We start from the raw sequence: 23,561 nt of genomic DNA, 5'->3' as shown, positions 1-23,561 counted from the left end.
GGCGGTGGCCTCAGCATTTGTTGTCCTGGCTGACTCAGCTAGCAGCGGCTGAGGCCCCTTTTGTCACTGCTGACTCTGGGTGGGTGTGTCTCCCTTCGCACCCCGGCTCTCACACAGACCCCCTCCTTTGTTTCACAGAGGTCAGAGGTCCCCTTGGGGGTTGGGTGGTTGGTGGTGGGGGCTGCGGGTTATCTGGGAAACTTTGACCTTTTTGTGTGCACTAGTGCAGAATAGCCCGCTTCTTTTGCATCTCCTAACATTATTCTTCCCCTCCTCCAATGGTGCACCTCCTCCTCTATCCCCAGAGGAGACCCTCCCCCCCCCTGTGTGTTGGCCCCAGGGCAGTGGCAGTGACCTTGGCTTTGGCTGTGAAACAAAGTGGCCCAAACCTGCTGCTGCATCACAGCTCCAGCCCCCATGTCTCCTAAACAAACAACACAGCAATCCATTGAAAGGGACAAGAGAAACATAAGCACATTGTCCAAACTCTAAAAGTAATTCAAAAGGTGCGCACATTTGCTTCTGGCTTTACTATTCTTCCACAACGCCAAAATATTTTACCTTTCCAGTCATTCTTTGCGAGTGCCAAAAATGCAAGGCTAAAAATCTTCTCGCTTCTCACAATTAGAGTGATTATGTTCTGCAAAAATGCAGTGATTTGATCCACAGTGACAGGAATTAGTGACTGCACACATCATCTCTTTACTCCTGCTCTGACTGCAGACCTAAAAAGTATCACTTCTGCTCAAGCAGGAATACCTCAATTTCTACTGCTTTTTATAAGTGACATAAGTATTTTTAAAATCACTTTTGAATTTTATTGAAGTGTTAATGTTAGAAAATAATTAGTTATTGTATGTGTGAGTTGTTAGTGACCTTATAGTCTGACGGCAAAATTGGAGATCTGTCTTAAGAACATGAACTCTGTGAAATCCAAAGTCTTTACTCTTCTTTATTTCCTCCATAGTTGTCACCAAAATCCTGAAGTGTTTGGGGTCAAAAGCCTGTCAGGCTGCTGCATGTTTGGAGTCGGTCACTGGGGATAAAATAAATTCCACAGGAGCCAATTAGAGGAGGTTACTGCTGCATGGCACAGGATGAAAGATATTGAGGATGGCCAGTTTCTCCCTGACAACCTGTGTGCTGTCTGTAACTCTGCTACTTCTAAGAGTCAGGAAGGCTGGAGAAATACAGGGCCCCAGAGGCCTGAATTTCAATCCACTTTGTTGTGTTTTTTGTTTTATAATTTATATGCTAGAGAAGAAGTGTGTTTTACCTCTTTGAAAAGCACACAGTGATCCACTGGGAATGTTGTTTCGGCAAAATGGGAACATAATGAGGACAGTTGAAGCTTATTGAATCATAATGAAAATCTTTTCACTCTTACTTTGTGCAAATGCTAACAAATGTAGAACAATGGCAAAAAGGTGAAGGCGGACATTTTTAAGCAAACACTTTGAATGCCTTACATGAAAATTCTACATCCCAATAATGTGTTTGGCTTGATGGATGGGCCTTCACTGCCAACGATCAAGATAATTTTAGCAGTTGCGAGGCTAAAGCTAATGAATAATGATGGGGATTTTGTGAATCAGAAGGAAGAAAAGAGATAGGAAAATATGGTTTCATCACAATACTCTGAAACAGTATTTCAATTAAATGTTGTCCTGATGGCGTAATAAATACAGGCCAATTTGAAAATAGCAAACAGAGCCATAAACCACATCAGCATTAATCAGGGATTAAAAACTACAGAAAAAACTACAGAAAGATAGGATGTTAAATATCGAGACAGAACATGTTGGCATCTCAAGTGATCTCCAGGTCTCTCCTGCTCTGGAGTGTGGACCTTGAGCCATTGAGTAACATTCCATCTCAATACTGCAGCATGACCTCCTCACCCTGACAGCTTTGCTTTCAGGGTCAGCGTTTGACAAGAAGAAGGATGCAAAGAGTGGATGTACCCTCTTAGCTCCAAGGAGTCTGCCTCTGCCGTGAGAAAATGCCAGAATGCTGTTCTCCAGACCCCAGAGTTGTAATTCATCTCTGTATGCATTATAAATACTTAAGATGGTATAAAAACCCTGACAGGGACATGTGCTCAGTGGCTGTACGTACGCTGACCGAATGCTAGTGGCTTGTACAAAAAGCAACTGCACAGTGTGTGCTGAGTCTGCACATTGGATATGTGGCAGAGGTCTTTATTTCTCTGTGAAATCCTAACTTAAACCATTTAAATTCATCCACAACTAGAGGAGCAATCTCAGGCTCCATCTGCGGACATACTTCAAATAGTTCTCCTTCAGTGAGCATCAAAAGATGAGATGTTTATTTTTCCTTTGCAGGTCGGAAATTTGTATCACCTTTCCAGCTGGTGCCTTTAATCATTTATATGAATCTGTCTCTATTTTTTTTCTTTACAGAAGTAGTTTTATGTCATGCGTTAGTGAGTCGTAAGGTAGACCACTTCATTGCCGTAGCGTGAAAAGATGAAACATGATGCTTGTAGCTTAATAGCCCTCTCCATTTTCCAGCACGGGCATTATTTGTGAGTGGGGAGACAGCTTTAGAGGGTTAGCTAGTTGATGCTTGGCTGGACGAGCCAGTGATATGTGCTTATGTCTGACAGTTTATGGTAGCGCCCCTCCCATCCACAGTGAGAGGAGACCGAGCAGATGAACCCGAAGGTTGGAGAGTTGGATCTACAGGTTACCAATGTGTTTTCACATTAGTGGGCATCACTTTATATCCCATACATCCTTTTTGCTACCACATTATAGATATTTAACTATTTTCTAGTTGGTTATTTTGAAATATTCACACAGTTCAGGTTAATTAAAACAAAAAAACAAACAAGAAAACCCATCAAATTAAAGTAAGCAGTTTGATTCACCTGTGATTGTGGATCACTTCTCAGAATTAATGATTCTGTTTGCATCGGCTCTGATCCACTTCTGTGACTTTGCTGAAGAAAACATTCCCACAGCACAATGCTGCCATCAGCCTGTTTCACTCTGGGGTTGTGTGTTTATGATGATGTGCAAGTTTAGTTTTATACCTCTTGTCCTTTGCGTGTAGAATGAGGGGTTGCACAAATCCAAACAATTTCTGAAAGAATGTTTGGAAAGCACTTCAATCCATGTTAGATGACTTTAAGTCGTCTAACAGTCGGCTTTCATAAGATTTTGAAATTAAACTGATTGAAAGTAGTGAAACAGCCCTTTACTAAATTGCCTAATCAGATAACTACAGTGTCATCTCATTTACGTTTTACTACTGTGGTGCATCAAAAACATGCCAACCCATCAGTGGTCATTCAAAGTTTTGTTCTGATTTCAGACATAAACCCTTTTTAAAAATGTATCCATGGTTCAACTCTACCCATGACGACACATCTGGTGCATGCTAAAAGCAGGATTTAATGTGTGTAAAATTAAGCATCTTACTTAATTTTACAAAAAGGATACATAGCCTTTAATTTTCACTATTTTGAGCCATTTCTATTCATGGAAATTAATGGTATAAAATGCCTGCTATTAATAATAAGCATAAAGTTTTTAAACTATTCTCAACCTCTTTTTCAAGTTGTTTTTTTAACATGTAAGGACTTTTAAAAGGCAAGTTGCATCCTATTAAGATTGATAATTCAACAAATATGAACTTCAATCAATTGTGAAATATACATCTGCTCAAACTTCAAATGAACAAATATAGTAATTGATACTCATAAAAAGGATTTAATTATTTTTCTTACTACATTTTTATATTTTTGGATAATATTTGGACTGTTTATGTATAGGAAACTGTCATAAGGACCAAAATCACATTTATTTTAATGTTCCCATGCTCTAGCCTTGGATTTGTCACCACAAAAAGCAAGAATATCTGTTATTTGAAAATCCAGGGCTTTTCTTTGTTTACGCAATAACGTGTTTCAGTATCTAATGGAACGAATACGCTCATAAACATATATTGATTGTATAGTTGGCAAGAAGGACAAAGGTCTATCATGTCTTACCCAAAGTCTGGTAACATTGAATGATGATGACCTGCTCCTGCCTCCCGTCTCTTGGCTGCCCGAGTTAAGGTTTTTCCTTTTTCCGTGATTCGGTGAGAGCTCAGCTCCGTGCGGTGGGAGTGGCTGGAGACCCATAAGTGAGCGTGGACAAAAGAAGATAGGGAGGTTACTGATTGGATATTACCATGAATTCTGCAGGATTAGCGGGTTTGGAGGCAAGCTGGGGGCTGGGTGATCCTCGAATACCACAGTCCGCTGGCAATCTCAGGGAGGCAAAAAGGGAAGCTAAAAACGATAACAAAAATGTAAGGAATTGATTGGAAACTGAATTTCCAGCTGCTGCGATAAGAGGATGTGCTGGTGACAACATCCTCGTATCGCAAAATGAACTGGTGGCAATTTGCTATATATTAAGGGCAGCTGTTTTCATGGTTATTATGTTAAACACTACATGTTTTTGATGGGCAGAAGCCATTTGCAGTTTCCCTTAAATTATTTTATGTATGTTTTATTGCCTTCCCAGTATCTTCCATAACATTTTCTAATAGGTTTCCATCTTCTGCGCACATTTTTCTTGTTTTTTACATGCAATTGTCCGTAATAATTTGTTTAGCCTATTAATTATAACTGATGCTACAGAATATTATTTCCCCAAATAGTTGAGCTGATGTTCATTAATTTAAAGACAAACATTTCCCAACATGAAAATTGTAATATTCCCTCATTCACCTTCGTAATCAGTCATTCTCTCTGTCTTCAACACAATCAGCAGCTTCTCCTTTGCCGCTTATACATTTTTGCCCCCCCATCAACCTTCGAACACATCTCTGTTTGCCACACACGTTATGGCACCGTGTTGGTCGAGATTGTGATTAATGGCCACAGTTCAGCCTGAAAAATTCCCCTGAGTGGGTGCCAGTTGGCTTACGCAGAGAAGAAACTCATTACTGCTGTCAGTTGGGATGATGGCGCAGGGACGGCTGAGAGGGACTCTCTCTGTGTGTGCGTGTGAGTGGGTGTGTGCATGTGTGTGTGTGTGTGTGTGTAGTAGAAACACAGAGAGACTAATTTCTGTACATGTGACTAAGTGATAGCATGCCTGTTCACCCTTTCTTTACATAAGCTATCATGAGTGAATAAGAGTTTCAGTTGAAGTGAGTGTGTGTCACAGGTCCCGTGTCCAAGTAACAAGGATAATTTCTCAGAAATGACTGAGCCGCTCCCTTTCAGTGGCTTGTGCACACAAATGTTCGACTTAGAGGTCTTTAATGGATAACCCCGGCACACTGTGTCGCTCCATCACCATTGTCATTCTCCTCTGCCATATGGTGTTTGAAGCTTTGGACCACTTTAATTCTATTTCTGTGCACCGCCATCTTTCAAGTGGGGCTGGATCTGGTTTCTGATGCATGCTTGTGATATGGAAACTACATCTGTGCATATTAAGCATTTCTTATTCATTTTTGTCATTTATAATCATGTTATTGACAGTTTTGTGTCTATCACAGAAAATGTGATCGCAAGTCTCAACTCTCTGATCTGGACCAAACAACAAGTCTGTCTAGAGATTGAAATGTGTAAAATTTTGATTTACATGTTGAATGAGACTTTTTAAGTGGAGTGGGACACCTTTTTAATGTTTGAGATCTGGGGATAAGCTAGATGAACTTCTGCTGCTAAATACATTTATTGAAATGCATTTTTGTTGTTTTCTTTTGCATTGATGTCTCTTATGCAGAACAAAATGTTTAGAAGTAACAGAGTTTAAATACTATAAACTTGCAGTTCTCCCACTGCTAAAACACGTTAATATTTAGAATGTTCAAAGCAAGGAAAAATGTCATAAACTGAATTATCAACAAGTTATATCAAACCATGGAGAAGAGGAGCTAACAGTAGCCTGCTGTTTCTGCAAACTCCTGCCTTAGGCGAGGTTTGTTTTCAACCAAGGACTCTGCAGCTGTGTGTGCCGAAACAAGTAGTTCAGTAGATACAAATGATAAACCAACAAGTGCTTCAGGTGGAGTGCACTTTGAATATTGTTTCAGATTTCTAAATCAAAATTAATGCATGGGGGGGGGCAGAATATAAGTGGCTGTTTAAACAAAAAAGCATTATGAGCATAATTATTACTGGGAGGCTTATATCCTGTAGTACACAAAACTATTACAGATCGTACAATAAAATAAGAACAGCTGGGGTGAAAGACAAACAGTTGCAGGCATAAAGTACTGTTTATTTTGTAGGTTGTAAGTAAATTAAATGGAAGATATTTCCTTCTCACTAGTTTTCCAGAACTAATGTTATCTAGAAAAATAGATATGGGTCTTTGAATATAAAGTTTAAGAACCACTGCAATAAGTAAATATATTGGGCCTTGTTCAAAGGTTAATAATGTTATAGTGACCTTGCATATCATTGTTTTACTGACTTCTTCCCCAATATTTCTATTCTTCAGTCTTACCTGACGCAAAAATGAACAACCGTAGGGTCCTTGCAAAAATAGATATGTTAGAGAATCAATGATAAAAAAACAAAACAAGTCTGCTTATAATTCTTGGCAGGATACATATAGAAAAAAGATCCAAAAACATACATTTTCTATATCCACTTTATTCTTGTTGGGTTCAAAGGTGCTGCTGCCAATCTACAGCAGTCAGGAGGTGAAAGGTCAGGTCACCCTGCAGGTCACTAGACAATCACAAGTTAATACTAAAATATAAAACAATGGACCCACTCCCTCAAACCAAAGGGCAATTCTATAGTGACCTTCAAGTCTCTGAGATTGGAAGGCCTAGTTTCCATCACCCTCATCTTAACTCCCTCCACAGACTCTATCAAATTCAAGTTGAGACTATGACTGGGCTGCTCCAAAACGTTAACATTACTCCCAGACAAAAGCTACTTGTTGTTGAAATTGAGATATTACTTTAAAGTATAACTTTTTCAGGGATATTAAGAAGTAGGCTAACCTGTATTCAGCCCCTGCTATAATTTTAGTACTCAAAACAAGCAAAAACAATTGTGAAAAGCGAGTCTTTTTTGACTAATTGTTCTGTAGTTTTATTTAGAGCTTGGAATTTAAAATCTTTTAGATTTTATTCTTTTAAAATACTTAAATTATTGCTTCTTGTTTTAACTAGATGTGGCCTTAAACTAGACCTCTCGCAAAAACTGCATCTGATGTTTACTGCAAAAATACTGCTCACATCAGCAACCCCAAAGGATGTAGATTTGTGATAAACAGACAGCTTTGGAGTGTGGATCCCTGTTGCAAATCTGATGATAGATTTGTTTGTGCCGGTTGTTGACGGGCCCACGTTCTTGGAAGTTGTGATGTGAGGATTTGTAAATCAGCCCAGGCAGTGAGAGAGATAAATGGGAAGCTGGAGCTACACCTCTTAGGTCCGGCAGACCTGCCTCTTCTTTGGGTTTCTGTTGTTGTGCCTGTTGGTCGGGGGGCGACGAAGGCGTGAGATTTACACAGTTGCTCCAGTCGTTTGGGGGAGCCCTGTTTTAAAGGGCGCTGTGAGACGCAGTGGAGCGCATGGGCTGGTTCCGCCCTGCTTCTTTTAGATTTCCCGTGGGAGTGCCAGATGCAGGGTCATCCATCTACCCCTGGGATCATACCAACCCCCCTCAAAGTCATGGTCAGATGGACAGATAACACTGCATGTTGCACTCCCAGGGGAAAAAAAAACACTTTCACAAAACATGGTATGTTAATTCCTCTGAACTAGTATTCTCTCCACCAGCAATCTCTGATCAAGAAACAGTGATGGGAATTTAAAAAAAAGGCTTCTCAGCAGCAATCTATCACACTCTCCTCAAAGTGGCCTCCCTAACCAACAGTTGTCCTCTAATGAGGGGGAAGTAATGAGTGTCAGGCTGAGGAGAATTGTGATGCCAAATGTCCATCCAGGTTGTTATTCAGTGCCACGTCTGTCTGAGGGCCTCACTCATTTCTGGCCTCACAAAACAGGGGGCGTAGACTGTCTAAGGAGGAATTTAATGGCATTTCCATTTGAATATAAACGTTATTGAACCTAAATGTCTTAAAATATCGCAAACTCCTAAACACAAACCAACAGCAAGGATTGAACTGTTTATGTTTTCATTTACCGCAGTGAGAATTCGGTATACTAGCCGATATAATTCTTGCGAGCGTGAGCTCTGGCACAGTTGTAGATGATGGAAGAGGGATCTCATTTGAATTCTAAAGGAGATCATTGAATGCAGATGTATTGGTGATATTAATTAGATTTGTGGCCTCTGGGCAAATAGAGAATTGGCATTGAGAAGCCTCCTTTCCTGCAACAGTAAGTTGAGGGAAGGAAAAGTGTCTACAGCTTTTTAAGGTACATTACTTTTGGCAATAAGTGCCTGGAGAATAATGGTTTTCAGAGCATATTTCCAGAACTGACAAAAAAGGATGCCATCATCATAAGCATTGTTCAGTGTGAGCTCGCATGCATTTATGAGAAAGGGAATGTGAATTTATTCCTCCATGGCTTATGAATTTGAGCACACTTAACAATAGCTTGCTGCTCCCTGAAATGCTCAAGAGAAATGAATTTCATTAACTTAAAACATTTATTCTCAGCTGTCAGGGAAGTTAAAGAAAAAAGGTGGGAAATCATCAGCCTTTAGAGAACCAAAACCTGACCCACTAAGAATAGCTTCTGCTCTACATTTATCCAGTTTTACTTTTTCCTTTTATTGTCTGTGCCTGAAAAACTAAATGAGATTCCCCTGCAAATCCTAAGCTAAAAATGAAGGCCGTGCACCCAGCCACAAGACGAAAATGGTTCAAGAAAGGTTTGAAGAACACAAAAACTTTGAAGTGTTGACTTCACCTGGAGATTCTTCAGATCTTAATACAGTCAAGCAACTATGGGATAAACAGTGCAAGCAATCCAGCTCCATAGAAGTCCCTGCTCACAACTTGCAAGACTGACATAATCATCTGCAAACACAGCTCACCATCAGGTGTCTAGTGACCATGCCTCCGCAGATCAGAGCTGTTCTTGGAGCAATATTATATTTGAGAAGTGGCCATGGTGCAATGCTATAAAAAGATTTACCCTGTTTAAGAACATTTTGATAATTCCCACAAGTAGGTGTAGAGAAAAATGTTCAAATTCTCTTTGAAAAGTCCTTATATTTAACATTGGGAGCTGCATTAGAGATCTTCTAATATTGGTTCAGTAAACAGAAGCTCAGTTCTGAGCTTCAGTATATTTATTGATGTTCTGTAAAGATCAATACATAAAAATAATAATAAAAAAAAACACGAGACGAGTTACAGTACAAGTCTGGTTCACGATGATGAAAGAATTTCCAGCTTTTAAATTGTGTTTTTTTTGTTGTTTGTTTGTTTGGCCTTTCCCTGTTATTAATAAATAAAACCATTTTCTAAGCTTAACCAAGAATCCTGTTGGAGAAAAAAAAATACGTTTACCTTAAAACAGCTACGTAGGAAACTCAACAGTGTGACCATTCTGTAAATCAATTTGATCGGGATGTGATGAGCTGGAGCACTGTATGCATAGTTTGTAAAAGTATATTAAAAAAACCCAAAATCTGTGCCTTTAAGAAAATGCTCAGGCTGAGGTCAGTGGGAAACTTTCAAGGGACTTCATAGGACTTTATCCCTCTGGAGCTATCCCACATTCAATGTCCTTATTAAGATGGTAATCTGGAAGAGGAACAAATTAAGGAAGGGGCTGAGTTAAGAGGAGATCGAATTCTTTTAAGTAGAGGGTTTGAAGCTTCTGTAATGAGAGAATACTCTCATTCACTGAAGTGTCTCTTTCCCAAAATCCTCTCTTTTTGTGAGTTTTTGTATTCACTTTTCCTGTTTCTGAGGAGAAGTGACCTTTTCAAAAAATCTCTAAAGATATTTTTTGTCATTATTCTGGCATTGTGCATATAGTGACAATTTTAGTGATAAACTGACCTAAAAAAGGAAAACTTTAGTCATATTGAACGTCAGATAGTAATAACACATTTTACATTTTATTAATGTTATTACATTATCCATTAATCTTTTTTCATATTGCTACTGCTCTGGTTTTGCTAGCAAATGAAAAGGAAAGCTCTTTCTGCAATAATTTTGACGGGTCATAAATTTTGCTGATATTTGGGAACATTACCATCAAAAACGTTTGGAACCACCAGCAGCCCATAGCAAGCACATTGACTTCTTTTTGTCTTCCAGCTTTGATACAAACTTGGCAAGACTCTGAAGACAGCTGCTCTCATTAGTATCCCATCATCTCAATGGAATTTTTCCACCAAATGCTTCTGAAAATTATGTCCATATGAAAAACACAATATTGTCATTGTCAAATATTTGGCCTCTTTTACAGGGAATTTCATTGTAAAGATGTTACATTTATAACAAAGAGCTGCAGTTGGTTATCATATCACAAAAAAGTACATTTATATATTTTTAAATTATTTATAAACAGGCTATGATATTCCAAATCCTCTATAAGACTATAATTAAGTGTTTTTGACCTCACAATGCTTAAGCATTATGCTTAAAATATATTGCTGAAGGATTGTTATTACTCACATCTACTGAAAACTAAATAGCACATCTAGTTTTTGTATATCTGTGCAGGATAAGAAGGGGAAAGGGCAAAGTGCCAGTGCTACTCGCATTCTGAGCATGCACGACTCGCATCGGTTAATGACAGGGACCATGCAAATTTCATGTTGAAAAGAGAGACAGCTGCATTTGAAGGTAAACAAGATCATGTGATAGGCTGTGCGAGGATCACACTGAGCCCATGTTTGGAAAGCAGAGGAGATTTCTGAGCTTATTGAAGCCATCACCGACTGTAATGAGGAAAAGTTTGAAGATTTTAATGAGTTTTACAACCAGTGGGTCCTGAACCAATACAAAGAAATGGCTTTTTATGCATTTCTTTCTGTTGTTCTCACATATCAAATCCTCTAATAATTACTTGAGTCTTTGCATATTCAAGCACTTATTAAACATGGTTTTCATTAGAAAAGAAGCCATATCAAAAGAGTTGGCAGGAAGAAACACTTATATGTCATTTTTAATCCTGTTTTTCTTTTTTGTCACCGTTGTCTGTTATTTTAGCTCTTATTTCTCGTATATTTTCCTCCCTCTCTGCTCCCTCCTGCTGTTATCCGCTCTTCTTTCTCCTGTGCGTGTCCCTAATCTTACAAAGCCGTGACTGGAAATCATTTGAATAATCCCTTAATTTTCAGCATCTGTTGAGGTTTAATGGCTCTCCCTTTAATTAGGGTCTGCATGCTGAAGTGAGTGTAGGACGCTAAGTGTGAGATTTAGGTCCACTGTGAATGGTGGGAGCATTAAGGTGGGGGGCTGTAATGGGCGGAGCAGGGGCCGGAGGAACGATGGATAGTAGTGTGCCACGGAGGAAGCTGATGGCGGTGCTGGAGTGAGGGGTGTGGTAGGCAGGACGAGGAGCTGAGGAGGCCCTGGCTTTGTCTCCGAGGTCGATGGGCTGGGTGAGGAGGGCCCGCGGAAAAAAACAAAGCAGACATTGAGAAATGTGCCTCTCCATCATGTTATTGTGCAGCATGCCATTATATCTGCCTACCTCAGCATTCTGCAAATTGATAATGCAACGCGAAGAGCTACCTCTGTGTTTACACTGCATAATTACACTGATTAAGTGTTTGTTCAGCATTTGGCAGCCAATCTCGCAATGTTTGTTATGACAGTAATGGATACTATGTTGAAAGCCTATATTTTACTTATACATCAAATGGTTTATGGTCACAATGTTTTCCGTAATATCTATGCATGTAAGACATTTAAAATGCATGTGTTGGTTCCACCTACGCATGCCTTCCCAAGAGCATTAAACACTGACATTTTGTTTAATCACATCATGTCTGATTCAAAAAGGCAGCAGTAGGCATCAGCAACCAACATAATTTGGTTCTAAAAGATTTGGATTAAAAGCATGAGAGGAGATGTTCTAATAATGCATAATTTAAGTAAGTGTTTCATGTCTAAGTCAGTGTAGAGGATTGAAATAAATTGTGCAGGAGTTGGGCTGTATAATTTCTCTAGTGGTCTGCAGGGTTGCATCACAGCCCGATGATCTTGATTTAAATATGTACTAGAATTTATTTGTAAGGAATTCTATATTAGATACGAGTGAAAATGAATATTGTTTGGTGTCTCTGTTTTGTGAACTAGTAACCCATCCACCATGCCTCACAAAGACATAGGTGTAGAACGCAATATGTAGTAATATGAAGGTATTTTACATATATATGTATCAGTGTTTTGCATTAACACCTCCTTCATAAGATTGCATAAGCAGACTTTTTGGACACGTCAAAAAAAGAGCAATCGGAGACGTTTGATGTCATTGTACTTTAACATTTTGGTGACTGTTGCAATAGACCGTCTACTGCATCAGCGCTTTAATCCTAGAAATGTTCTTCAGGTGATAGATGACCACATATAGGGCCACATCAACTAATAAACACACTTCATGTGACTAGACTTGATGTTTCACAAAACGTTTTTCTTTTTCTGTCCATTTGGACATCTGTACAAAATCCTTTTAGGAACAGCAACATATGGAGCAAGGTAAACTTTGCCTTAGAACATATGAAGCATTTTTTGAGTAGGTATTAGTTTCCCTTTGCTGCCACACCCATTTTCTGCAGAGCTTTCCTATAGCAGCCATCAGTCTTAATATGTTTAACTTAGAGCACACCAGCTCCATGCTATTGATCAACACAACAACACACAGACAGTGACACCACTGCAATGCCTGATGCAGACGAACTTGCAACGCAAGCAGAAAAGGCAATTAAATTGTTCTCAAACACATTGCGTTACTTGAGAGGGAAAATTCAAGTACAGCTGGTTGAACAGTGGAATGAAGTGTTTGTTCAAGAGAACAAGTTTGACTATCGAAGGGGGTAGAAATTTGTATTTATTTGTGAACATTTCTGGAAACAAAAACCTTTTGTCTTGGTGTTTGATTGCATTGCTTTGGAGTCGACTTCACGAGTGTTTGACTTAGAGGGTTACATTTTGTTATTCCACCCTAATAGGTGGCATTAAAAACTGATTTGTTAAACTGCCTTTGAAAACATAAAATAACATCTAATAACTTTAGATGATTTATCACAAAAAGACTCAACACAGTTTTTGTACCTTTGTTGTTCACCGGTGATAGTTGTAAGTGCTTCAATGAAAGGAAACTTGACTTCTTCTCTTTTTCAGGCTTATGAATCGTAGTCAGAACAATTACGCTAACAGGGCAGATAAGGTCATGAGTAGGGCTCTTATGTTCAGAAATAAGAAACCTGTTGGATGTGAGGTGAAATGTCTTCAAGAGACAAAAGAAAATGTCCAGTTTCTTTCCATCGTACTGAATGACTGAGAATGTACACCAAGAGCAATCCATGAGTGATAAATTATCCAACAGTGGACAACACTAATCTACTTCTACCATATATCTTCAAAACAAACACCCTCGTTATTTACCTTTATGTTCTTGTGATTCAAGTGTTAGTGCTCTTTGTTGTGTATTTGACTCGTTCTTTTGAATAGATGATTTAGAAGGGGTGATAAATTTTGAGTTTTATAAGGTCATCTGTAAAGGAACCTCACACAAGTACAGATGATGAAATTGTGAGCCATTTTGGATGGTTACACATCTTAAATGATATTTTGGAAACATTTTTTGTTAATTTTTAGAGGTCATTTGTTATAGTTGTACTTTTGAATACAATCACTGTCCAGATACTGTGTGGGATCTAAATGGGTTTTTTAAGGATGTGCATTAATGAAGGGTGGACCAGTGTCTTTCTCCCAAAGCCAAATGGAGGTTTTCCTCTCCATAAAGCAACACAAAGAGTAAAATGTAAAGGTTGAATGCCAGAAATAACTGTCAGGTCATGCCTTATAAATTTTACTACAGGTACATTGGCTTGGGTGCATTTATCATAAGTGGAAGCAGTTGGTTTGCTTCCTAATCCCCGTTTTCATCTAAACATCTGCCACTTGGGCTCCCCTGGCAGATGTTCTGGTAAATTGATGCTTTTGCTCACGCAGGCTCTGATGCAGGAAGGTGTCATGGTGACAGTGCATTAAAGGGGGGGAATGAGAGTGTGTCAATGTGTGTGAAGCCCACCCTTCCTTAGATGATAAGCATCGCGCACCACGAACCAGCAGATGGATGACGGCGGTGCTCACGTATTGCACTGGGTGCACGACAGGAGAAGAGATGGGGTCCCGATTGGGCAGTTTGCCAATAAAATATCATATCTGCATAACAATGCTTTCTTCATGGCCCCATCGCAGGGGCTGCTACTTCAAGGATGCCTGTTTTAAGGTTGTTGGAAGTCCAAGCTGTCCAAGCTAAAATTGCACAGTATACCTTCTCCATTATTTATTGGTTTCATTTTGGGTTTTATTCGTTTATCAAAGCAAAGTGAGGATGGGTGCAGCAGTCACCAACACTGCTTGAACAACATGTGCTCAATGATGTCACAGGCTTGAGAGGACTCGTGGGAGTGGAGTGAGGAGCGTGATCAAGTGCAGCGCAGATGTACGCTGGAGGTGGCTGCAGGCAAAGGGAAGGGAGTACAATGACATTATAACACATCTAGCTGCAGGATCAACTGCTGCTGCAGGTTCGACTGCTGCTGCAGAACGTTTGTCTGCAAGTGATAGCATCATTACATTTGTCGTATCAAGGAATCATTCCCACCACAGGAAAGAAAAACATCACCAGAGCTGTAAAATACATGAAAATAGCTAATCTTCTTGGCTGATTTGGCCACCGCAGCATGCAGCGTTGCTGATAATGGTGCAGGTATTTGATCTGTATGTTACCTAAGTGCCTCTGTGTTTGAGTCTGAGTAATAAAGATCATTACATTGGCTCATTAGGCAAAAAAACAAACCAATTCACAGAGGGGTAATTGAAACAATCACCATTTAATCTGCATTTCTTCATTAAGTAGATTGAACTTGCTGACATGAAAACACTTTTAATCCCCCAGCTTTAGGTTCGGGTAAAGTCGAGTTTAAACTTGAAATTCTTGAACAATACCTGCACATGACCGCCCAACATGGACGCATCCACATGCATTTGTTATTAGGTCTTTGTTCCCACCTGCAAATATTCAGGCATAAGCAGGTGAAATTTCTTTCAGCCTGATTTTCAAGCGGATTTCTGCTTGATTCTGACTGCTTTTGTTTAATGTGAAACACCCAGCGGGACAGTCCCTTTCACTTTTGACAAAATCTGATTTACAGTGCAGCTACTTGTTGAAAACACCATGCTTCACACTTCCTGTCTGCAGCCCTTCCTCATATTATTCTCTCAATCATTCTTCTTTTGTCACAAACTGTCGAACATATGTTGAAGGAGCGATCTCCTCCCTGTGCACTTGTGTATGGGTTTCTTTTTAGCATGCACCACGTCCATTCTCTCCTCTATTGCGGCAATTAGACCTGCTTCATTTCAGCCGGCGGCGTCACGCTGGTAGTGGACACTCTTTAATCATGTGTGAGTGTCTGTCAACAGAGAGCAAAGGAAGAGCAAAAAACAAAGGCTGAACAGGTCCAGTGGGGCCAGGTTTTGGGATGAGTGAGAGCGCCTCACTGTTCTTTCAGCGTAGGGGTTTGAAATGGTGTGCTCTAGTCAAACCACCTCTTTACATTAGCATATGTTTATGTACAGTGGCCATAGCTGAGCTTTATTTTTAGACTGATTTTAACCTTTAACAATAAAAGACTTAAACACACTGCAGATTATTCAGGGCTGTTTTTCTTTACAGCTGGTTTACAGCAGACAGTTAACAAGTCCCGTTTCCTGTATACATTTTTCGTATATGTTTCCCTATTGTGATTCTGACAATTGTGTCTGATTTTGTGAGAGGTTTGCAGGGGCCGAGGGCCTCTTAAAAAACCCATGTTTTATGCATGAGGGCCAAGGGTGGGGCCCACTAGGGGTGTGTGTCAGAGGACACACAAGAGCCAAATCAGCGTGCACCATGAGTACTTGGCAAAGATGCACAAGATGGCTCCTTTAGGCAGTGGTACCCTTTTTGTTCTTTAATGTTTAAGTGTCCCAGTAAATTCAGACATTACTGTACATTATATAAACCGCTGTTTTGTGACTCACTCCTCTGCTTTAAAATCATCTTTAATACCCTTGCAAAATCCCATTGGTGAAAATTACAATTTGTTGAAATCAAAGTCTTCCAGTCAAAGATACAGCTGTGTTCATAATAACTGTGAAAATGAAGCTTTGAACTGAAAAAGCTTTTATTTCAACACATTGACTAACCTGAAGAGAAATGGCACGACATTTTGTAGAGTGATGAAAGCAAAATTGCTCTTGTTTTAGGCCACAGACGACCCCCAAACACTGACTTCAAACTTGCAAGCATGGTGGCTTAGGCATCATGCTAGGGGGGATGTTTCTCAAACTATGATGTTATCAGTTTAAATGAACCAAATTCTTGTAGAGGTCACATTGTCCAATGCCAAAGTAAAAATACTGATTTGATTTGGAGTAGACTGTGTTTCATAATTCATTTAACTGTAAGGAAGCACAAGCTATTTCAAGACACAGCTTTGAAACAGCTGTATTTTTGCCCGGAGGACTTTGACTGCATGCCTACCCATGTATCTCCATTTTTTATCAGCACCTTTGGAAGTGTTAAAATAACAAACTGTTCCTCCAGACTTTGCCTCAGGCACAGTTTTGCAGTGGGTTAACCAGAAAGTAATACAAATGGCTTCTGTAAATATAGCAACATTTATTGGCATTGACTTTTGGGATTTACCATAGTTCCAAGTGGTAGATGTAACAAAATATTTGATTATAACAGAGATGATCACATTTATTTTAGGACCTGTTCAATGTGATTAACAGTCAAGGTCTGATCAAATACAGCCTTCAACAGCAAGTATTGCTCTAGTGTCTTCGATAATCACACTCATAACTCTTGTAAACATGTTTGGACAATAAATAGACACTTAAAATTCATCAGTTTTTATGACAAAATAATACACAAAACTTGAGGGAGAGGTGTAATATTTCTGTCTCATTTCCTCCTGAACCAGCTTCCACGCTGAGTTCAGAAGGAATGATTAAAGTTAAAAGTTGATTTATTTTTTTTAATGCATTTTTAGATCATAACTCTTGTCATTCTTCTAAAGACCTTGGCTGTAGAACAACCTCCTACAAAGCATTTATCTGCCTTTACACTTTCTTCCTCTCTCTAAGGATTTACACTATTAACCTCCTCATGAGTTTTTTTTTCCATCTGTTCTGTCCAAGATCACTCTATTTTCTCTGGTTGTATACTGCACTTATTTTCTCCACAAAGTGCAGTATAAACTTTGTGGATAAAATAAGTAACTGCACAAAGTGTATCCACTTTCCACTTGGAAACCGATACAAACCAACAGGGGCGCCGCCAGGAATCTTGGGCCCCATGACAAAAAATTTGATTGCCCCACCCCCCGCAACTACTGTTACAATCAAAAGCATCACAATTTTAAGGGCTTGCAACTGCCTTGCTTTCTTTGATCCGATACTGATACTAGCACAATATTTACTGCTAGTGAATTTTACATGCAACAGTCCACATACTGCATGCAAATAGGTTGCTTGCATTTTTTTTATTATTAGTTTTATCTCATTGAAATGTCTCTTCCCACTTGTAACAGTCAGACAACATGCAAAATATACATAACACAATCCAGACTTCTAAAAAAAAAGCTATGTAGTTGCATTTTATTCAAGCTGCAGAGTGTAAAAAAATATGTTTTCTCCATATTTGTTAAAGCTGTCACCATGTCGTGACAGTTTGCTATGAGACAGATAATCTGTGAAAAAAAATAAATCTCCTCCACCTCTTTCCTTAACTACTATTGCTAGCTAAAGTAATGCAACATTCTGACCAAAAACAACCAATCAGAACCAGAAGGAGGGTTTTAGTGCTGTCAATCAACCTCATTCACTCACTGCTAAATGTGCTAATGGTGGAGAAACAACTTATTGTTACAGGAAAACTGTAACGTCATTGGTAGCTATGTTAACTAAACTGAGCATTCACAGTTTGAATCTGCAAAGCTGCAATGGGGAGGGAGGGTGAGCAGCCACATGAGATTGTGATTGACAGCGCCAAAACCCGCCTCCTGCCTCTGATTGGTTGTTTCTAGATAGCACTGGGAGAAGGCAGAGGAAATAATTTTTTCACAAATTATCTCTCATGCCATACTGTCACAACACAATGACAGTTCAAACAAATATGTAAAAAAATATTTTTATATAAAAGTTACATCCTGCAGCTTTAATTTCACTTAGGAGATAATGGGTCAAGAGGGACGAGGCAACAGATATCTGTAATTTAAACGCAAGTTAAGGTAAAACTGTGTGGACTGGCTTCAGTCCAGACAGGAGGCTGTTTTTTTAAATCATTTTATAAAGATTGTTTGAATTTCTGTCAGCAACATATATATTGTTTTTGTTGTGTACCGTAATTGTAAAAAGAGCAAAGACACAGAGAAATCCCTAGATTCCCTGGAATGATGCTAACTAGGTCATTGGATACAGTGTTGCTCACATAAACCATAAAGGGGTTTATGTTGGTATCGGGGATTGGAGCTGCTGCTGACTGACTCACCTGTTGTCAAGTGTGGTGAAAGGTACAGGAACAAGTTAAATATATGAATATATTGGTATTTCTTCTCCTTAATTCATCAAATGCTGTGGAGGCAAACAGTAGTCTTTAGCTAAGATAACTATGCTAAATGGTTGATAATCTCACACAGTCTACTCACCTCTCTTGGAGAAAAACTGTGTTACAAATAGACACTCTTGTCTTTTTCTCTCTCTTATCTCTCTATTTTTTTTGAAAACTTGACTTTGTTGTTTTTCTAGGCAGCATAGTAACAGCCACAGTCCTTCTTGTCTTCTACTGACTGCTGCTGAAAACGTCACCGTCAAGCGCGCTAAGCAGGAACGGACCATTTAACGCAGATAACGGGGAGTTCAGTGCAAATGTGGATGTGTGCCTTTTGGTCTGGGAGTGGTAACATTTAATTTTTACTGCTAAAAACAATTACAAAAAACACAATAACAGTAATTGACAGGGCCCTGATTTTTGTTTTTATTTCTGTAATAAAAAAAAAAAGTAAATAAATATATAAACTGACATTAAATAAGGGAAGTTTGAAAAATGTTGCCCAGGAACAATTAGACTATAATCAATTTAGTGTCAAATGTTTTGAGCAAAATAGTTCTAAAATTGTTCAGATGTCTTCCTTTTATGTCAAAACTCCACAGTGCACAGTGTGAGCAGTAAAAAGAGAGATTTGCAAATCTTTTCTCTCTCTTTTGTCTCTTTCTCTTCACCTTAGCTGTTCCAGGCAGACAGCCACCCACCCATAGTCTGGTTCTGCTAAAGTTTCCTCCTTGTTTGAAATAAGAGGATGGCTTTTTTTCCCCTCTTCACTGTTGCCAAGCACTGCACAAGAGAATTGTTGTGTTTTTCCTCTGTAATATAGCAAGGTCCTGACCCTGCTATCTAAAATGCCCCGAGATGACTTATCTTACAAGTTGGTGCTATATAAAAGATTGCATTGAATTAATTTTCATTAGAGCTCCTGACATCCATCGCGAGACCTAAGGTCAAGTCGTGTTGCAGAATGCCACTCTTCTCATTAAGCTGCCTTATGAAATAATTAGAGTCAGACTTTGCTACACCATTGGTGCTACTTTATGTGAACTATTTCTCCCTGACTTGTCTGCTTTCAACTGCTGACTTTTATGTTTGCACTTCAGCATTTATGCAAATACTTCTAAATTGAAATGACATAACACTGCTATAGTTAATGTCAATATCAATTATTAGCATTAAAGCATAAACTGTTATAATACAGTGCACAAAAGAGATTGGTTCATACACAGTAAACAAGACGTTAAAGCTTTCAGACATTAAATAGCAACGCTTTCTGCTTTACCTTCCTGCGGCTGATAAATTAATGTAGGCTCCATGTTGGAGCAAGAGGTTATGATATAATAAGGGGTTCTGGATGCTTCTGTTGTAATACAGTAACTACATTAAAATAAGTCGTCCTTCGTCCAAGTTAATTATGGCTGACATTTAAAAGAGGCCACTCCTGTTGAAGCAGGTGGGATAACTGAGAGATGAGTGGGCCTTTCTCTAATTGAGTTTACTGCTTGCTCCAACTCTTGATTATGCTTTTGTTCTGTGGGGAGTAGATATGTGAAGTGCAGCTGAATGAGGCTCTCAGTAAGGATGTTGATACTGGTTTTGTTATTATGGTATCTGTATCTTTTTCTTTATTGGCAAGCAATTTGAAAGAAAGCTGGGGATAAAAAGTTGACCTACATAGTAAATATGGCAGGAAATCCATATGTCTACGTCTCTGCTTTAAGTGCAGATCGCTGCCTGCAACAAAGTCAGTAAATTTAAAGGAAAATATTTTGTCATTGGTAAACGTTCGATATATTATTTCTTTTTTCTGTGTATTTTCTGAATACCTTTTACATTTTCTTTCATACTTGTTTTGTTAATTCAGATTTACATGACATTAGGCATCAATGACTTATGGTTTCAATTGCTTCCACATCTTTATGTATCTTTAGACTACAGAATACTGATATCAGGACTCGATGGGGCCCACGCCATCTGCTGCTGGACTCTATGCTCCTCTCTGTAATCACAGAGGCTTCTTGCTCTGAAGCTGTTTTATGATAGCATGGCCTAAAATCTTGTTCTCCCCTCATTCTCCACAGCTATGGCAGACTTCCATGTGCAGCCAGAGTCGGTGCATGCTGAAGAGTCTGGCGTGGCTCGATTCCAGTGCCAGATCCATGGTCTGCCAGAGCCGGTTATTAGCTGGGAAAAAGACAGACGCCCGGTGGACACTACAAATGAGAGGTTGGGCTGAGCATGGCCTGAGGTTGTCTTTCAAACAGTTTTATTTTTTATCAACGTCCTTCACCTGACATTATACTCTTTCTCTCGTGTAGGTATACACTGCTACCAACAGGTGTTCTGCAAATCACAGGAGTGCGTGAAGAGGACAGCGGAAAGTTCTGCTGTGTGGCACACAACAGTGCTGGAGTAAAACACAGTGCAGAGGCTCTCCTAACTGTTTCAGGTTGTTATTACTTGCAGACTTTTCTCTCACATGCTATGTTTTCTTCTCCTCACCATAAAAACTCTTAATTAAGCAATATATTCTACTTTCACCTTTCTTTGTGTACATTGTGTTAACGCATCACATAAAATTCTAGGGAAATACATTGACATTTTTAGCAATTAGGTGAGAAAATGTGAAATAAAAACTTTGATAAGGTGCTGTAATTCAATACATATAAATATTATTGAAAAGTTCATGTTTTCAGTAATTAAATTCACAAAGTGAATTTCTTTCGTTTATTACAGAGAAATATGATTTCAAAACTTTATTCTAAATATCCTAAATTAAGGTGATTTTTCCACCTACAAAACAATAACTGCACAAGACCAATGAAAACATTTTTGATTCAGAAAAATGGGCTTACTGAAAATTCTGCATTCAGATTTATTGTGATTGCATATTTAACTAATTAACAAAAAAGTAATTAAAACATACCAACTTCTACTCTTTTCTTGCAGGCTCTCAGTCGTCTGTTTACAAAGAGCCCATGATTCTGGTCGGCCCAGAGAATCTTACCCTCACTGTTCACCAGACCGCCATCCTGGAGTGTGTTGCCACGGGATATCCTCGCCCCATTGTGTCTTGGAGCAGATTAGGTGAGAACAATACCTCATCAAAGCACAGAAAAGGCTGCAGAAGTGATACACTCTGCATGTTTTTATTTTGAGGAATTATCTGCTAAGATGAAGTACATTTTATTCAGCTGAACCGCAAGGGGCCACGTCCTGGTGGGTTTGTTTATCCCTGGTTGCCCCGCTCCGTGTAACACACATGTGTACACAGAATACATTTCAGACAGTAAATCTATTGTGTATACACAAGGCAATGGGACTCAACATTAAGCCTCAGGGCTAAACATTATGCTTGACTCTGTACTGATAAATATGTGCTTCATCTCCTCATGAAGTTGAACCTCTCTTCGAAGCGCAGGAGAGCCTCTGAGTAATTGCAGTGAGGTGCTGAGCCAGATACAATTAGTTTCTCCTCCCTACATGTTTTTTTCACCCTTCCTATCACTCAGAGTTTGTCTCAGCCAATTGTTCAGCCTCCTATCTGTTTTTTTTTTTACCTATTATCCCGTCTGATTTGCTATCCTAAATGTAAATTGCTGCCCCTCCCAAGAAGTCAGCCGTAATCAGATTGACAGTATTGCCTTACGCAATGCTGCCAGAATGAAATGCTAACACGATGGGATTTGTGTGTATTAGATTATAGCAGGGAGACTTGGATAGGCTGCAAAACGAATCTGATAGTTTCACATCAGTCACTCCTTAATGCTAGAGTTAGTTTGTTGCTATTCATTGAACAGCACCACCTGCTAGCTTGTGCTCTTTCTTTCTTGACACTAAATTAATTAGTGGTTGGCAGAGGAAAGGTAATTAAGTGGAGTAAAGGGAAGGGAAAAAGGAATACATGCAGTGCAAATAAAACAAAAATGCTTCTCTTGAGACAAAGGTCCAATGAATCGTTAGTTCTTTCTGTACTTAGGTGATAAAAATCAATAAAGCAGACTTTCTCAAATCCAGACCACAGTCAGGAAGTTAACAGTGTAGAAATTATGTACGGAGGGGCAGAATTGGACACATAAAATTAGGGAAAACTGTAACTGTAACCACAAAGCAGTATCAGCAAAACTATTCAACCAGAGGATTTTGACACAAAGAGGAAGCACTCCAACATTTGCTTGCTGTTTCTGTAAACTCCTCTCTCAGCACAGATGCTCAGCAGGCATGATTTGAGTTTACTGAAGTCGTTTTGTACCCCTATGTGGCGAGTCCGATTGACTAAGATTGACTCGCCACATAGAAATCTGTGTGCTTTAGAATATTGTAGCAGCTTTATAATACAAATTTAACCCTTTGTTGGAGCAGAGAAGACTGCCCAGAAACTCGGGGAACAAAATATAAATTGTCAAAGTGTCCTGAGTATATTTCTGAGGAAGTTTGTTAGAACACAATCACAGAACTATTGTGAGTCATGAAATACTGAAATACTCTTTAAATTTATATGCTAAACTTACCAGTTTCCTTAGTTTTTTCATGATTTTTAAGAGGTGGACAGAAACATTAAGTTACAATTTAGTGATTTTTAATGACTTTTTGAGTAAAATATTGATTTGTTTTTCAAGATAAACCAAAAAATCGTGTTACTGTTTTTGAAATGAATTTTGTTCATTTCATTGTATTTATTTGAGTTGGTGAAGAAGGACATTGTTTATTAAAAACATCTTTGAAAAACTCAAATCTAAATGAACTGCAGCCAAGAATGATTTTCAGTGTTTGTCAACTTGCCTGATGGTACTTATTCACAA

General features: G+C 38.9%; 1 protein-coding gene across 1 annotated transcript in view; it reads left to right on the top strand.

The window, feature by feature from the left end:
- The window catches only part of igdcc3 (immunoglobulin superfamily, DCC subclass, member 3), a 70,254-nt gene that overhangs the window by 15,175 nt on the left and 31,518 nt on the right, over positions 1–23,561 (top strand). The window contains exons 3-5 of the mRNA XM_032561299.1: positions 20,841–20,985; positions 21,078–21,208; positions 21,709–21,846. Of these exons, the coding sequence (XP_032417190.1) occupies positions 20,841–20,985; positions 21,078–21,208; positions 21,709–21,846 (414 nt within the window). The remainder of the gene's footprint in view (positions 1–20,840; positions 20,986–21,077; positions 21,209–21,708; positions 21,847–23,561) is intronic.

The sequence above is a fragment of the Xiphophorus hellerii genome, chromosome 4 (assembly GCF_003331165.1).
Source record: "Xiphophorus hellerii strain 12219 chromosome 4, Xiphophorus_hellerii-4.1, whole genome shotgun sequence".
Lineage (NCBI taxonomy): Eukaryota > Metazoa > Chordata > Actinopteri > Cyprinodontiformes > Poeciliidae > Xiphophorus > Xiphophorus hellerii.
Note: the sequence above shows the minus strand (reverse complement) of the source record. Positions and strands in the feature narration are given on the sequence as shown.